General features: G+C 41.5%; 1 protein-coding gene across 1 annotated transcript; it reads right to left on the minus strand.

Moving 5' to 3' along the window:
- Positions 1-1279: 1279 nt before the first annotated feature.
- Positions 1280-12153, minus strand: LOC147967477 (uncharacterized). The gene is made up of 4 exons (XM_087522476.1): positions 12030-12153; positions 10647-10860; positions 10477-10564; positions 1280-2190 (listed from the first exon to the last, which is right to left on the minus strand). Exons 2-4 carry the CDS (start codon positions 10857-10859, stop codon positions 1520-1522), a joined length of 972 nt encoding a protein of 323 aa, XP_087378602.1. The 5' UTR covers position 10860; positions 12030-12153; the 3' UTR covers positions 1280-1519.
- Between the last annotated feature and the right edge of the window lie 6702 nt (positions 12154-18855).

The following is an 18855-nucleotide window of genomic DNA, read 5'->3' on the forward strand; positions in this document are numbered from 1 at the left end:
ATTGGTGGGCTGGCCAGTTTTAGTACGATTTTTTTATATAAACCTAACGTATTGGCCCATTGCGCTCCGATCAAAGCTTACAACCTTTCACAGAGCGACGACGGCATATACAATAAATAAATTGCAGCACCATGACGAAGAATAAACCTAGACTATACAACAAAGAAATTACAGCATATTACATCCACTGGGCATCAAAGTTCATCGCTAGTGATAATAAAGGGCAACCAGACAGCAGATTACATACATTGGACATCAAAGGTCGCCACCAGTGCAAGTAAACACGCCGACAAAATAATAGATAGAACCGATAGCACTTCAACACATTTCAAGAAAGGTTAGCCCTGCCCAGGAGCTGAGCAACCTGATGAGACTGCGCTTGTTTGACGCTTATATCCACCAACTCAAGTTGCATAACATCAATAGACCTCATGTACTTATGATTAATCTTCCATAGAGATTGGAATTAACCTCGGATTTGAGCTGAAGCATGTCTTTCTGCTTGAATTTGAGACTGAAGAAGTCAAACAGATTCACATGGCGACTTCGTTGAGCTTGGTTCAATGCTATTAGCGAGTAATTTCGACACTACATCAAGACATGACTTCGGGGTTGTATCGTTATCCTCAAGATGTGTTGCCTTCTTCTCTGCAATATATGTTAGAGGGACAAGCAATGGGTTCGTCTCACTATAATTGTGGCAGTTCTTCCTAGCGTCAGTGATGTCATCCTAAAAGAGAAACACGTAGACAGATAACATGTTTTGCACGTATAAGCACTAGAGCTGTCAATTCATCCCATTTTACTCGAAAATAAAGAGACACGGTTTAAAATAGCATTAACATAATAGTCATTGTTCATAGTTAAGAAGGCAGGAAATGTCATTGTGCAGGAGCGGCCAGCTTCACCACACCACTGGATTACAGATCAAGAACACAAGCATCAATGTAGTGCTAAACAACGTATAAGCATGAATGGTGAGTGTACTATCAATTTATTCCATTTCAAATTAGTTAATAAAGAGACATGATTTAAATAACATTAACATAATGTGACACTGTTCATAACACATAGCTGGATATGGCATTGTTCATAGTTAACGCATAGTAAAGGTTAATTTCTGAATGCACATGGAGCTAATAAGAAGCAATCAAACTAAAATATTTTGTCAAAAAAAGGTTCAGAAGGAAAGGATAAACAAAACTAATATGCATAAATACATAGTAGACAAATAGTATAGAAGAGCCAATATCTGTCGGAAGATAAAAATCCCTTGATCTGTTGTAGAAAAGGACATCTTGAATCTAATATTAAATTGTCAGGTCGCTTGCAAATATTGTTAACAAAGTCTACAATGAAATATTAATTTAGGAGCCATCAATAGTACACATTGTAATGACATCGAGGATCGCCATATATCTCGTCCAGCAAACACAAATAGAAGCATTTTTCCAGCAACAAACACGTAGTACCAAGCAAACACATGGCTCCAGACCTTGTTAGTTCATGACACTACGACTCAGGGAGCGACGGTCAGATAGCTTGGGATCTCCAGATGGAAGCCGAAGACATGCGAGCCCAGATCCGCTGGCAACAGGTACACATCACCACCATACCCTGTCAGTTCAGCACACTTGTGAGCGTCATCCCCATGTGAATCTCTGGCCCTAAACAGAACCCTGTGAACCTTCCCATTCTCGCCGGTTGCTTCATCTGTGAGAAATATCTGATTTACTTCCACTCCAATAAGCAAAACAGCATGATTTTTCTCCTTGTTTGGCCCCCTGTATAACTCTTTGTTTGCTGTCATCTTGAAACAGCGACCAGTTCTCATGCCAACTAGTAAGGGGAACCCGCTAGCAATCAGACGTACTAGCTTGTCGACTTCAGTAGTAGCAGTGCTCAAAAGGAACCACGACTTCAACTTCAGCACTCTTTCTGTTCGGACGCATTTCGTTGCACACACATACTTAACTCCCATCAACTGGGCAATCCTCAACAAGTTAGGAATTCTTCTCATCCTGTCGGCTTCTTCTACTTCATTCCCCACACCTTCCGGAAAGAGTGGATAATACTTTGCGAATAGGTCAACAATATTCAGCGGCAGACATATGGTAACCTCCCGGAGCGCTCCCTCGATTCTAATTGAAACATCCATGCCGGCCACTAATGCATGAGCTGCGCAGGTCGCTGCAAAAAAAAGTTCAACAACAAACTTTGAGGAACTACACACAGTCTGCAGTATTACCACACATAATAGCCAAGAGAATGGGCAGGAAATCTAAGCTAGCCACCTCACCGAGAAATTGTCAGCAATTCAATCCAAATCTAAGCTAACTCACGGCTCTCTCCTTGATCCTGCCGTGACTCCACAAGTACAACCTACCCTCCCCTGCGGCTACGTCATGTGGCACTAGCTAGAAGCGTGCTGGCCCTTTCAGGAGTCTACACGTTTGGTTCAGTTATCAATTGAGTTTAATAAAAAAATGCTTAAATTCATATTATGTGCTTGTATTTTAAACCAAAGAGCTGAGTATCTCTTCATTTGAGAACGCATATCGTATAACTTAGAACTCGGTTTGTATGACATGATTTGTTCTAAGCACTGTTCAAGATATCTTCCGATATGCCGATAAATCAGCCGATTTATCGCTTACCGCTGTCTGACCGATAAGATAAATCGGCCGATAAATCAGCCGATATGGCGATAAATCAGCCGATATGCCGATAAACTGGCCGATTTACCCCTTACCATGGGTCGACTGATAAGTTCCCGATAAGTGATATCCCCAACATTGGTTCTAAGATAGAAAATATTTAAAAGGCCCAATTTTAGTCATAACAGTAATATTTACCCTAATAAGTGGTGAAACATCCGACATCCTCAAGCATTAAGACGATCCCGTCAGTAAAGGGCGCTCTCTCTGCTCAATGAAACGTATCACTCTATGTCTGTTTTTTTAATATCTTTTTTGACTCTCTCTCTCTTTCTCTCTCTCTCTCATACATACTCCATCCTTATCAAAATATTGGAGTTCTAGGTTTGACCAAATTTATTAAAAGATATACCAACAAGTAAAACACACAATTAGTTTCATTTGATTAATCATAAAAATATATTTTCATATTATATATATTTGATGTTGTAGAAATTACTATATTTTTTTCTGTATACACGGTCAAACCTAAGTTTGACTTAGGACAAAGCTAAAACTTAAAACAAAATGAAATGGAGATAGTGTTAAATCAAGTTTGTAATGCTGTACAACTGGATATAATATTCTTAAATGTGCATTCGAAACCGACTAATATTGATATGCTGAGATCGTTTGCAACACATGCATTCTTTTCTGCATTGTTATTTCGATTTCATAACGTGTTACAAAATTGTAGTTAAAGTCTTTCGTTAAAAGGTGATAAGTCAAAAGATGAATTGCATTTATTTTGCCTTTTTTGAAAAAATTACAGACCTATTATAAAGGTTCAACAAAAGTACAAAACACCAATCTTAGCATGAGTTTGTCGTTACAAGCTAGTACTTGCTGCTCACCTATTTTACCTTTAACTCTGTACAAACCCTTCACGAAATTCATAAAAAAATCACTATGCAAATGAATTCCTACAGGTTCACCTACAAAAAGATACAAACATACTCACTTGGGCGGACACTATATGTGTTGGTCGCTGGGAGCAAAAATACAAATTTCATGTTTCACAGTATATTGTGAAATCATGCCATTGTGTTAAGTTCAATTGAAAGCATCTCTTTGTCAATACTTTGTAGGTTTTATTGTTTTTCAGATGTAAACCGAAATCACACTTGCATTTTTTTTCATTGGTTTTGTTTGTTTTTAAGCGCTTCTTTATCCATTTGTTTTAATAATACGGTTCCGGAGCAGTGCACAGGGCACTATCTATTATGAAGAATGAAGCACCCCCTTGAAGACCCCCTAGACCCCCCCCCCCTCTCTCTCTCTCTCCACTAGTAGAAAAGGGGGCTATGGTCCAGGCCGGGTCAGCCCATTAGTCCCGGTTCAATCTAGAACCGGGACCAATGGGGGCATTGGTCCCGGTTCGTGAGCCCAGGGGGCCGGCCGGGCCACGTGGGCCATTGGTCCCGGTTCATCAGGACCTTTTGGTCCCGGTTGGTGGGACGAACCGGGACCAATGGGCCTGGCTCCTGGCCCACAACCATTGGTCCCGGTTCATGCCACGAACCGGGACCAAAGGCTCCCCTTTTAGTCCCGGATCGTGCCTCGAACCGGGACTAAAGAGTTTAGTCCCACCTCGCCAACCGAAGGGCGCCCACACCTGTTTATAAGCCCATCCCTCTTTGCGTTGTTGAGCTCCTCTCAAAATGAAAATAGATGCACCTATAGAGGAAATTGGACTTAAATTCATAAATAGAAATTAATTATGAATTTGTGTTTAATTTTCTCTATAAGTGCATCTATGTTGACTAACAGAGAAGTTTTTATTTTTTATGACCTAAAAGAAAAAAGAAATCACTAAAAAACTATAAGTATTTAGTTCTAAGTAGAAATGAAAAAATAAATAGCAAAAAAGTAAAAACAAATGCCTATAATATTTGTTATGACTAACTAAAATAACCAAATTGAGTAAAGTTATTCATAAAGTAGTGATTCACACAAATTTTAAAAAATTCAAATTTAAACTATTCAAATTTTAAAACTAATGGCACTAATAGAAAAAGTTTATAATTTTTGTGACCTAAAAGAAAAAAGAAATCACTTAAAAACTATAAGTATTTAGTTCTAAGTAGAACCTAAAATAAAAAATAAATCACTACAGAACAAAAAAACAAAAAAAGTGCCACCTACTATTAAATAGCAGGAAAAAGATTGACTCAAAAATCAATTTTAACTATTCTACAAAGTGTTTTCACACAAATTTAGTAAACTAGTGATTCACACAAATTTTAAAAAATTCAAATTTAAATTATTCAAATTTTAAAGCTAATGGCACTAACAGAAAGTTTATAATTTTTGTAACCTAAAAGAAAAAAGAAATCACTTAAAAACTATAAGTATTTAGTTCTAAGTAGAACCGAAAAAATAAATGGAAAAAAAGAAAAAAAATGCCACCTACTGGGCCAGCACGGCCTGAATACGACTAGAAACCCAACCATGGGCCAGGATTCAGGCCCGCAGCAGGCCCAGTAGGCCCACAGGCATTGCAGTGTCCAGTTAGGCCCATAAGCCTGCATTTGAGAGGAGCTCGAGAGGGAAGGCGCGGCAGCGCTTATAAACCACTCTCGAGCTCCCTCAGCTAGCGAGGTGGGACTAAAGATTTGGCGCGGGGCAGCACAAGGTCTTTGGTCCCGGTTGGTATCACCAACCGGGACTAAAGGGTGCTTTGGTCCTGGTTCGTGGCACCAACCGGGACCAATGCCGCCCTTTAGTCCCGGCTGGTGCCACCAACCGGGACCAATGTCCGCCGCTTCCCGCCCTTTGGGCTGCCGAAAAGTGGTCTTTGGTCCCGGTTGGTGGCCCCAACCGAGACTAAAGGGTGCATTCGTCCCGGTTTCTATCACGAACCGGGACCAATTCTTCGTCTATATAAGTAGCACTTGTGAAATTTTCGATTCAGTTCGTTCTTCCCCGCCCGACGACGCCGCCAGGCTGCGCCTCGCCTTCGCCCCTGCCTCCGACGCCGTCCCGCGCGGCCGCAGACGCTGTCGCCGCCCCGTGCCCCCCTGCCTCCTCGCCGCCGACGTCATGCCCCTCACCGTCGCTGTCGCCGCCCCCTGCCTTCCTCATCGCCCGTCGCGCCGCGCCCCCTCACTGTCGCCGTCTCCGCGCCTCTCACCGTCGCCGTCGCCGCGCCTCTCACCGTCGCCGTCGCCGCGCCCCTCACCGTCGCCGGCCTCCTCGTCGATCGCCGCCCCGGCCCGTTGCGTAATTTCCTAATTTAGTGTGTGTAGTTAATTTAGATGCGTAATTTAGGATGTAGAGTTAATTGAGTTGTTGTAGTTAATTTAGATGTGTAGTTTAGATGTATAGTTAATTGAATTGTTGTAGTCAATTTAGATGTATAGTTTAGATATGCAAAAGTTAGAATTTTTTACTGTTCATACATTTTTTGGTGATATTATTGTTGCATATGCAAAAGTTTGTGTGTTCATATATATGCAAAGAATATGTCAATTTTTTTATACAATTTTTATGAATTTTGTTGTTGTAATTTTGTTCATAGAATTTTTATTTTGTTCATAGATTTTTTATGATTTTTTTCTGTTGTAATTTTGTTCATAGATTTTTATGATTTTTTCTGTTGTAATTTTGTTCATAGAATTTTTATGATTTTTTTTGTTCATAGAATTATCTGTGTCAATTTACGTATATGTTCATATTTAGAAAAAAAGAAGGAGAGAAAAAAGGAAAATAAGAAGAGGAAGAAGGAGAAGAAGAAGAAGAATAAGAAGAAGATGAGAGGAATAACAGGAGAAATAAATAAGAAGATGAAAAAGAAGAAAAAAAGAGGAGAAGAAGAAGGAATAATAGAGGAGAAGAAGAAGGAATAATAGAGGAGATTTTTTTCTTCTTTTTCATCTTCTTATTTATTTCTTCTTCTCCTCTTTTTTTCTTCTTCTTCCTCTTCTTATTTTTGTTATCGGGTATGTCGTTGTCGATATACCCCCCCTCCCCGATAACTTTTAGTAATTAGTACTACTTAGAAAGTGTTTAATGGAATTAGTTAGAACTAGGTAAACTTGTTTATTTTTAGTAAGTACTACATTATTCTATTTATAGTAAGTGCTTAGTAGTTGAACTAGTTGATTTAATAGAACTGGTTTATTTTACTATAGAAGTAGTTTATTTTTAGCAAGAAAATTAATAGAACTAGTTTATTTTTTTTAGTTAAAGCAATTATTCCCGCATCGACGTGGACGATCGATGCCTATCCCGCATCCTCGTCGTCGAGTCGGCGGAGGACGACACCTGCTTGACCAGATGGGCCATGTCCGGGACTGGGCTCCGCCGGGGTGGTACTGGGAGGCACTACCTTCCGGGGGGCGTAGCTTGGTGAGGAGCCAGCCCGTCGTTGACCCGATCCTTGTTTGGTGGCGGTCGCGTGGGCCAGTGACGGTGCCGAGGCTTCCGGACACCGCGGAGGTGGTACGTCACCATGTCAGCGAGGAGGACGAGCACGTCCGTCGCTACATGGTTGCGTTGGAGGGCAGGTTCGAGAATACCTGGCAGGTTCTTCAGGGATCTCACTGGAGCTATGATCCTGTGATGGTTCCTTCCCTTTGGGTGTCCACCGCCCGCGCCGATACCCGTCGGACGCTACGGTTCTAGCTGTACTTGCGATATGTATGATAGTATTCGACGTGTATTAGTGATAATATTCGACGATGTACGGACACATGGAGATGATATAGTTTTTCTTATAATTGAATGCATCCTAATTTGAATACTACTTTATTTTGCGATTTGATTTTTCTTATTGAATGCTTAAATTGGAGAGCACTATGCAAGGCATATGCATATGATTAGTTGAATAATAATGATCTAATTTAGTTTTTGTAGTACATATATATATATATATATATATATATATTTAATTGTACATGTTTAATCTTTGAATTATGAACGTATAGGAAATGTCATCATCGGACGACGGAAGTCTCCCAGGAGAGTGCGACTGGTGCCACGACGATCGAGGTCAGTGCGACAGGCCTCACCTTGACGATGATCGGCGCTTCAGCATTAAGCTCGAGGAGACCTTCGAAGTTGAAACGGTACGCAACGACGACAAGTGTTTTTTTTTCATAATTAAGCATGACTTCAACTATTTCAACGTGTAATTTTCATCTTTTACAATTCGAGTATAGTTTATCCCATGCCATGCAAGACGCTATGTCTTGAAGAGGATGGATTTTGAAGACCATGAAAATTTTGAAACGAAGAAAATTCACCTAAGGACCCATCATGATGTGGATTTTGAAGTAAAGTTGTATAGTGCTGAGAGCGTAACCCATTTTGGTTGCAAAAATTGAGAAGCATTTTGCAAATTGTATGATTTTAATGAGGGTATGCTTGTCACCATGTATCTTGGTGATCCTGAAATCGAGCAAGACAATGTGGACATTTGGGTCCTTGTTGATACGCCTCCAGTTCTACTGCTATGTGAGTTTCTCAAACATAGTTAATTATTAACTAATTTATATTGTTCATTTCAAAATAGTTGACAGCTTATTTCCATTGATAGCTTATTTTGAAGTATCAAAGAATGTGCAGAAGATGGTAGATAGAACTTACTACACCGATGGCTCTGAGTTAACTTACAAGGAGAAAACTCATCTGGTTGGATTTTGTAATGATCTTGAAAATTACAATATCTACAATCGAACTCCTCAACATTATGGTCAATACGTGCCACTAGTGCACGTGTTGAACTACGGTAACTACCATGGAGATACCCTGGTAAGATTTTTTACTATTACGACATCCGTGCATCTTTTTGCATACTTCTAAAACTAGTACATCATTGCTAACTACGAAGTTATTACTATGTTTTTCAACAAAGAATCCCAGAGGATTGTGTGCCTCATTTGATGTATCAGAATGGCGGCAGCCTTCGTGTTTTGAACATATATCCAGGTCATCCTACGAATCTCAACTGTCCATACCGGATTTCTAAAAGAAGTGGAGACATGACAATCAAAGAATGGAAAAAATGTATGGACAGTCGTAATGAGCTTCTTGGAAGCAAAAGGAAGCGAGGCGCAAGAATTGGAGATAGGATGATCTCCATTCTTCATAATGGAGAGTCAGGGTCTATATTGTTTTATGCTATTTTACCTTAAGTGTGTTCAGGTCCTACCTGATACTGATGATCATGTGCTAAGAACAATTATGTAGGGTTGGGTTCGATGACTATGAGGATGATGATCGTATGACTTATTATTAATAACGAGTAGAAGTTGTATGATGATGCTTGATTAGTAGGACTTGTTATTATATATGATGATGTATGATGCGAGCATGCATGCGTTATTATATATATATATATATATATATATATATATATATATATATATATATATATATGCGGGTGAAATAAACATAGCAGTAGCGTTGGTAAACCAAGGATGAAGATATATATAAGAGAGGACACTTCTCTCTATATTAGCTAGCTAATAACAACCTAAAAATAACCCCCTAAACCCCTAAAACGGCCACTTATTTATTAAAAAAAAAAAAACCTCAGCTCCAGCCAGTTGCTGACGCGTGGAAGCCTTTTGGTCCCGGTTTATGTCATCAACCGGGACCAAAGGCCCCCCTACCTGGGCTGCCGGCAGCGGCCACGTGGAGGCCCATCTGTCCCGGTTTTGGTTGGAACCGGGACTAAAGGGTCAGGGCATTAGTAACGACCCTTTAGTCTCGGTTCTGGAACCGGTACAAAAGGCCCTTACGAACCGGGACAATAGGCCCATTTTCTATTAGTGCTCTCTCTCTCTCTCTAAAGCGTAATATGTACATCACACAATAAGAGATCGTAAAATTGGTGTAGGCTACAACAGATAAGTATATACTCGCTTATGCAAAAGAAAATATGTACTTTTTATCTGTTGCATTAAATAAGTATATACTGTCCAAAAAAATATTGTATGTAATACAAGCAGTAAATACCCCCAAAAAATGTTCTCATGAAAAAAGTAGTATGTATATACCCACTCGTGTAGAAAGAAGTATATAATCCACAAGTAGTATATATATACTCCCTCCGTTTCTTTTTACTCCACATATAAAATTTGTTTGAAGTCAAAGTACGCAAAGTTTGAGCAAATATATATTAAAAAATATGAACATCTACGATACTAAAACTACATAGTATGAAAATACATTTCATTATGCATCTAATAATATTGATTTCATATAGTGAATGTTGGTATTTTTTAATATAAAATTAGTCAAACTTTACAAAGCTTGACTTTGACCAAATTTTATATGCAAACTAAAAAGAAACGGTGAGAGTACTTGCTAATTCAAAAAAGAATGGTATTCATACTCTCCCACAAACAGAAGCATTACTACTGCACTCCTTCGCAAGAAGAGGTATCATATTATCTCTCATGCTAAACATAGTTATATAGTCAGGTTGATGAAGCATGCCCTCAGAATATGAGTGTATACACATGCAACTTACTATGCACGCCAACAGAATTTAAAAAAATACTATACACGCCAGCAACCAATCAATATTATACATGCACCGCCGCCCCCCTAGAATATTATTGGAGATTGTTGCGTGCATGCATTATTCATGTATTGTAGAAACAAATAATCAAATATTATTCAGCCTTGCGATTGAATTAATTTGGTGACCCATTAACCAACAACTACCCGTTAAGAAGGGTGGGAATAGATACTCCTTCGAATGTAGAAAAGAGATGTCATGTGTAGTAGTAGTACACTAGTCCTAGATGTGTTAAGATTTTAGACTTACGGTTCGGGCCTTGATCTCTTATCGCAAAATTGGTTCTCACTCCATTTACTTCACAGTCATTAATGTTCATTCCGGCAGTCCCTGGGCACTGCAAAAAGGAAAAATAGATGTCCACTGTGAAACAACTTCCACTAGATTATAGATGTAAATGGTAAGGAACGAAATGTAACCTGGCCCTTGCAGTTGCGAGTAGCACACTTGAAAGTAGGAATCTTACAAAGAAGATTGTCCTTGGGTTCGTTTAGACGTCTGCAGGCCAGACAAATCCAGCCATCACAACATGTGGGTTTGATCTTTATTAGTGTTGCGCGCTCGTCGAGTTCCGCGTCCGTTGGAGCAGGAACAGGCTCAATTGCTGCTAGTTGCTGACGTCGTAGATCCATGCTGTAACAACAAGAAGTGATACATTTAATACGTGCAAAATCAAGCCTGCTTATGATTTATTAGAGCAACTCTAATCCATCCAAAAAGTTGGTTGTCAAAAACTCGTCCCTAAAACTTACTAATTTGCTACATAATCCATCCCCAAAACTTAGTTCGCAAAAAGATATTTGTGTGCTAAATTTGGAACAAAAACATCACACATTCCATAATCGGACAACTTGTTCACACAAACATGCCGAATGAAACATAAACATCACGTCATTATACATAAAACTAGACCAGGACCATACATAACTAAACCTAGACTGGAGATAAACTTCTTAGTCACTGTTAGAAATCACGACGACCTGCTCTTCGGCGGCAACCTCCGCGTATACCTCGGCCAAGGCCACTTCATTCTCCCTCTTCTGTTCCTTATAGCCGGAGCGTGCTGACGTGCAGAAGGGTTCAATGGCGGCCTTCACCGCCTTCGTCTCCGTAGCCTCCTCGGCTGCAATCTCTGCATGTAGCTCCGCGAAGGTCTTCGCATTGGCCCTCTTCCTTCCTCATAGCTCGCGTGCCAAAGCCAAGGGATGTTCAACCCGGCGCCTCCTCTAGGGCGCACTCTTCCCTGTCCCACCGCCGGAGTTCAGGATCGGAGTCGGACAATGTTCCGCCGTTGCCGGCATTTCCTCATGCACACAGCCGGCGGAGCAGGAACTGAGGAAAGCGAGTGGGTAGCGGGTAGTGAGAGCCGGAAAGCCGGCAGGGAGAAGGATCCCGCCGGCCGGGAGAACCACCTCCGAAGGTGGGATATAATGGACGGGCAGCGGTGGTGCAGCATCATCCTCACGGAGGAGGGCAAGGCACGGCGGTTACGACGGGCCGCGTGGCGTGGGGCGTGCCATGGGACCAGTGCGGGTGGGGACGACGGACAAATGGCACGCGGCGGGGCGGTGGTGGCCTTTGGGATCAAGAAATTTCTGCTGCGTGGTTCTAGGGTGTTTGGGACGGGGATTGGGACGAGGCTTTCTGACTTTCACACTTCTTTGTGGTAGATCCACCGATTTACAAAACAACAACACAAAAAGCTACTTGCCAGATCCAGTAGAACACAACAGCAACAAGCCAAAAACAACACAAAAAAGCATACCAACTAGGGTAGATCCATCAACTGTTCGAGTACTTACCGAGCAAACAGACCTCCAGCACGCGCTTGTGCCTTTGGTGTTGGCTGTAGCAGCTCGCGGTGTGTGTGCCTTTTGGTTTTGGATGTAGCTGATGGAGAACGGAGTGCTAGTAAAGAAGGGAGGAGAGGTGCGTAGCTTTGCCTATTTACTACAGTACCTACCACGGTAGTACTCCTTTGCTATAGTCAGGGTGACCTCAATTTTTTCTTGAAGGCACACCGCGCTTCGTGTAACCCGGCTGCAGAACTACGCCTATTTACTACAGTTGTACCTACCACGGTAGTGTTTGCTACTACTCATGCGTGGTCTAATAATATCTCTTTATAGCATCTACATCCACGAGTGGCTAATCTGGATCCATGCAACGTAAAACATGAAACTACGTAGATTAACAAATTAGCAACAAACGGACGTAATCCTAACATAATTCACATACTAGGAATCATCGGACAACCAAAAGAACAAGTGTTAGATCCTCGCCGGACAGTACTAACTAAACATAGAAAATAACTACATAAAATGGACGGACGGAGAAGTGCGAAGGAAATCACCATATCCTCACCGCCTCCTTCCCCTTGCGGTCGCCCGTGTGGCTACACCCATCCATGTAGGCATCGGCGGCTGGAGGGATGCTGTCGTCAGAGCTGGAGCCGTCGGTAACGTCCGAGTCGTCGAAGTAGATGTTGCCGGTCATCACCCAGCCGCATGTTCCTACTCCTTGCCCGGCACGCAGACAACACCGTACCTCCCCCACCGTCACCCTCTCCCTCGCCTGTTGGACCTCTCGACATGCCGCCCGCACCTCATATTTGTGCGTCCTCGTGTGCGCCAATGCTGGCGCTGGAACTCGGCGATTGATTGCCATGGGAGCGTGTCGCTCCCGTTAATTTTTTGTTGCTTTTTTCCTCACATGTTGTTAATTACAAGGTTACTTGGGTATTTATATTACAAATTAGCTAATCCCTTTGATCCATATTAATTGACGTAACTTTAACATAATTTGAATACAAAGTTATATCAAACCTGTGCCAACTAATATGATATCGGAGGGAGTAGTACAAAACCTAGTCGGTGATTAACTCCTATACTACACGGATAGGACACCACGCGTGATTTAACATCGCACGTTGCTGTGTTTAGTTTCAACATGGACATGCTCGGCACATGACGTATTGAAGATCATAGACAACTGTTTACATCTTTTTTGATTCCTATATACAGCCTCGTAGCCTCCGGGCAGCTTGCTCTCACCCAGTGCCATGCCCATGCATCGAACAGTGTGGGTACCTTTTTCTCGGACACGGGCTACGACGACTAGCTATACGCCAACTCCAATGTAGAGATGTAAAGGGCCGCAGATTTAATTTGTTTTTTGTCTGTTGGATAGGCCAGACGAACGTTGAAATCTGGTCTTGTCCGTCGTTCCGTAGGTGCGCCCAACGCGGGCCGATCGTATTTCACACTTCGGCACATTTTGGAATTAAAAAATAGTAATAAACAACCGACGAAAGTGCAACTTAAATTAAATAAAACTAAAAGTATTAAAATAAAACACTAAACTAAAACAGCCAACAAATCTAGGCGGCGGCGGTGTCATCCTTCTCCTCCTTAGTCAGGTTGACGTACGTCGACGCCTGCATCCACGGAAACGGCTGCTAGAAGGTTGCCAGCACCGTCGCCTACCGTTGAGCCTCCATCTCGCGCTCAGCGAATCTAGGCGGCTGCGGTGTCATCCTCCTCCTTAGTCAGGTTGATGTACGTCGGCGCCTGCATCCACGGAAACGGTTGTAGGAAGGCTGCCAGCACCGTCGCCTGCCGCTAGGCCTCCATCTCGCGCTCCGCCGCCTGCCGCTCGGCCTCCTTGTCGGTTGCACCCACCCACACGGGCATACACGACGTGTACATCGGCACCGTGCTCGTCCACGACCACGACTGCCCAAGCAACGGCCACTACTCCTCCACGAGGGCACAAGCAGCGGCCATGACTCCTCCTCCACATGCTTGGGTGTGGGCGGGGCTGGTGGCGATGGGGCGCGTTGATCTGCATTTCGGTGGCCGAACAGGCCAACACCTGCGCAAGGCAAGGCCACCTTGTAAGCTCCTCGCACTCGAACTCCTCGGTGGCCTGCTTTTTCACCGCCTCGAGGGTCACAATGTAGGCCTCCTCCTCCTCTTGGCCCTCCTCCTTAACCAACACCAGCGATGGGCGTGGAGCGGGTGCACGGGTGAAAGGACCACGATGTCGCCTAGACCGGGGGGGGGGGGGGGGTGAATAGGCGTTTTAAAAACTTCTACGGATTTGGCTTTATCCTAATGCGGAAATAGACAAAGCGTATACTTTTCAAGCACAAATCCTAAATATAGTAGGCTCAACTCAGTGCACCAACAACTTAATGTAAATTAGGTGAGCACAACAAGGATACTAACAAGCACAAGTTACACAAACTTACTTGAGCAATATCACAAGATATGTAAGTGTATGACACAAGTTAGCAATTCACACTAAACACAAGATATATCAATAGTAGCAAGTATGAATTGCGGGATATAAAGTGTAGTCCTAAATAATCTCTTCAAGGAAATAGCCAACACAATATAATGAGGACAACAATATATAGTGAATGCAAGGTCAAAAGACCAAGGTACACCACAAGTAAGGAGATAGGGTTAGGGATAACCAAAGCCACGGAGACAAGGATGTATCCCGATGTTCACTTCCTTGGAGGGAAGCTAGTCACCGTTTGGAGAGGTGGATGTTACCACGAAGGCGCACCAACGCCACGAAGGCTCACCCTATTCTCCTTGAGATATCACCATGAAGGCGATTCCCAACCACTAGTGGTAGACCTTGAGGCGGCCTCCAAACCTTCACAAACTTTCCGGGGGACAAATCACAAGTTGATTCCTCACCGGAGCACTCCTACCGCCTAGGAGTCTCCAACCTCCAAGAGTAACAAGATCAAGGGGGAAATGCTCAAGACTTGCTCAAATCACAAATTGCTTTGGTCAAAAAAGAGAGGAGGAGTGGGTGTATGCTTGGATGAAATCTCTCTCAAGAACTCTCGCAAATCTCTTCGGGGTCTAGCACGAGAAGGCTCAAATCCCTCTCCTTCAAATCCCACCAAAAGCAACTAATGCTATGGAGGAGGTCAACAAATGAACCCTAGATACATGGGATAGTTTTCCCCCAAATGGATTGGAGTTTTGAGGCTTGGGGGAGGAGGATAGAGCTCAAAAGAATGGGCAAATCTCAGATCCAAAAGCTCTACCTCAATGGGGAAGAAGGGTACCTTATATAGTGCCCCAACCAAATCTGTCTGTTATGTACAGAAAAACGCAGCCCGGAACTTCTGGGCATGCCCGGAACTTCCGGGCTCCCTATTGGGCACATATGTGCAAACTCTCTGGTTACCCCGAAACCTACCCGGAACTTCTGGCCCCCGGGACTTCCGGGAAGGCCCGGAACTTCCGGGCTCCCTTCGGCCCGATGTGTGGAAACTTTCTGTTTAGCCCGGAACTTTTCCCGGAACCTGCCCGGAACTTCCGGCCTGCCCGGAACTTCTGTCCCCGCAGAAAATAGCCAGCATACCAAAAGTAAAACATGCATACCTTTTTCATACGAACTCCGATTTTGATGATCTTGGGCTCATTTTGTAGATATTGAAAATCTCCAGGTCCTCACATAGAGAACCACCCAATATCAAACAAAATGGATGATGGCATCAATGAAAATGTTTGCTCACAGGATTTGGGGAATCCTATTTGGCTTTTGGATTTTACTTTGGAATGTATGGTAGGAGTGGAATTGTGTATAGAAGATGTTCACTTGAAGAAATCCATCACGAACCCCTTTGATCCCCTCTTAATAGTGTGGGATCCCTATAACTCAAGAAACATAAAAACAGCTACACTAGATAGCTCCTAGTAATCCATTCTTTGTCATATACCTTTTGTGATGGTCGTCGATCCATGCAACTACAACCAAAGGAACTAATACCGTTGACGAGAGCATTCCACTTGAGCTTAATGTTGACATTTATTCTTGGCTCAAGATGGAAGCATAAGCTTGATCAGATCATTTGATGAAGACCTCAAATAGCTCCCCCATAAGCCATGCGGGGAGAACTTCATTGTATCCCATCTTCATATGTCCATCATGTGATCATCCACAAGCTTCAAGCATGTAATACTTCAGGATGCTTATCTTGAACTTGCCCTTGTTAAGCATGATCGTCATTACTTGATGTCATCCTATCATGGATAATAGGATGCAAGCCCATGAGAGTCACCTAACCCACATAGATATAGAAAACACATAGTATGTGTTAGTACACATAATGTAATTGACCATTACGTACCATACCACAAAAACCCATGTGGTACATTATTTGAGCTTGTGTGTTGACCATATTTGAATTCGATCTTCGATCTTCATCTAGGTCACATTTATCTTTGGTCCATGATTAATCTTGATGTCTTGAAGGCCATATTGAACTCTTAAGAGGTACAATGAATTCTTCACTTGAATTACTTGCTTCAAGACATAATCATACATGACTCAACATATGAGAGCATCATGCTTCTAATCTTCAAGCCATATGGTAATTCTTATCTTTAATCATTCCCTCGAGAACTTGATCCATCATGATTCGGTCATTGATCTCAATCTCGATAAATGTAGATGGCATTCATTTCGAATCCATTCAATCTTCTTATTGCATTACCCATGGAACAAACTTTCATATGTCTCTTGATGTCTTTGTTTCTTCATAGGAATTGTCATTCATTATCAAGTCTCGATGCATATGTTTGTATTGATGGATTACATCCTTCAATTCATCCCATATTCTTCATGCATTGCCAATGGGACTTTCCTTCAAATGTATAACTCAATGCAAACATTAGTCCATTAGGATTGTCATCAATTACCAAAACCACACATTGGGGACTACTTGCACTTTCAATCTCCCCCATTTTGGTAGTTGATGACAATCTCAACAAGAGGGTTTATATATTGAATTTTAAAAATAAGTGTGCAATTCATACGAGGATAAATTGTATACTTGAGGTCATTTTGACAGCATCAAGTGTCACAATGATACTTGAAATTATCAAAACCGGTTGTACTCGCATCAAACACTACACAAGCATTTGATGTTAGCACACCCACAATACATAGAGTAAACTCCCCCACAATTTATGCATGTGTGAATGAACTTTGAATGTCATTGCATATATTGGTTAATATAAACTAGGTGAAGTTTTCTCTTTATACAATACTCATCAATGCAACACCACATATATAACAAGGGTAGGTAAGCATGAATTACAACAAGCACACTAAGAACACTTATCTTCAAACCCTCTAAACTTCTCCACCATTGGCAACAAATGCCAAAATGGGAAAAATCTAGAAGTCAATACAATATGAGTTCCTCCTTAATGTGTGCATATTACAAAATGTGATTGAAAATTAAATGCACATATTCAATGACAAAAATTTGAGGAGCTCGGGATCTATAGAATGCAACAAGGTATTATGATATGAAAATAAGCCTTCTACATGTGAGAAAAAACATTCAAAAGATCCAAAGAACATATTTTGGACAAGATATAATATGAATACTCAATTTGATCATCATGATAAGAATGGGTCCAACATACATTCAAAACACATGAGTGCACAAGATTATATGCAAACATACAAGCACTCACTACTCAACCTCTTACCAAGACCACCACCGAATCGAAAAGGAAACAAACGAGGTGACCCGCAAGGAGTAAATATATCAAGGTAAGATCTGAACTTTCTTATGTATAAAAATTGCTAAGTGGACAATAGTAATCTATGTATCCGCAAAGAAACTTGCATACACAAAATAGTCACAATTGATAAGAACATGATATGCACAAGTGAATTAATTATTATACAACTGTGATCCTAGCATAAGACCAATTGAAAGGACCAAGGCACATGACACAAATTGATCTCATTTGCATAACAATGAATTACTAAGTAAGATAGCAAATAACACAAGCAAATAGAGTGTTTTTGCAATTTCATCAAAATGTCACATGAGAGAACATTTTAGGACTTGATATGCAATGAACTGCTTAATTGGCATAATTTGGGATAACTCAATCATGAATATGATTTTATAGATCCCTATTATCTGGTTCTTATCAAATGTCTCACCATTGTAATAAAATGTCTTCTAGGAACATGCAAGAGAACACAAATACAACAAGTAATATACATGCCTTGATGCAACCTACACAAGGTTGACTCTATTTATGTATATGCATGAAGCAAATACTTGTTACCGAGAAAACATTGGTATGAATTAGTAGATCAATGAGTAATCCAAGCTTGGCTCTAATTCCTTGGTGGTGTCACCACCTTCTTCATGAATAAGCCAAGCACACAATGCTTCTCCATTGTACCTAAAACAATTTAAGTACAATATGGTCCTCAAACTTATTGGGTCCGAAATAGTTAGCATAACTACAAAACATAAGGTAAAACCAATTAAATACGTGCATATGGATATGGATGTGAGTTTCATGCACTTCTTAATGGTTAAGGATTTGATACCATTTGATGAATTTACCCTATATATTGGATCAAAGAAATCAAACAAGGCATGAAGATATACAACTAACAAATATGCATGCACAAGCCTACCAAGATCCAAGGAGATACAGTTTAGACACAAGAACACATAAACCATGAATACTACAATAACACACAAATCATTCATGTTGGCCAAGTTGCATTGATGTGATGAATCAACACATGATCACACATAGAGTTCCACAAAAGAAC

The sequence above is a fragment of the Triticum urartu genome, chromosome 5A (genome assembly GCF_056163025.1).
Source record: "Triticum urartu cultivar PI428250 chromosome 5A, HENAU_Tu73, whole genome shotgun sequence".
Lineage (NCBI taxonomy): Eukaryota > Viridiplantae > Streptophyta > Magnoliopsida > Poales > Poaceae > Triticum > Triticum urartu.

Coding starts and splice junctions, on each gene's coding strand:
- LOC147967477 (XM_087522476.1), bottom strand. CDS start 10,859: ATGGATCTACGACGTCAGCAACTAGCAGCAATTGAGCCTGTTCCTGCT. Junction 10,565..10,646: donor CTCGCAACTGCAAGGGCCAG/GTTACATTTCGT, acceptor TCCTTTTTGCAG/TGCCCAGGGACTGCCGGAAT. Junction 2,191..10,476: donor AAGAGATCAAGGCCCGAACC/GTAAGTCTAAAA, acceptor TTTTTTTTGCAG/CGACCTGCGCAGCTCATGCA.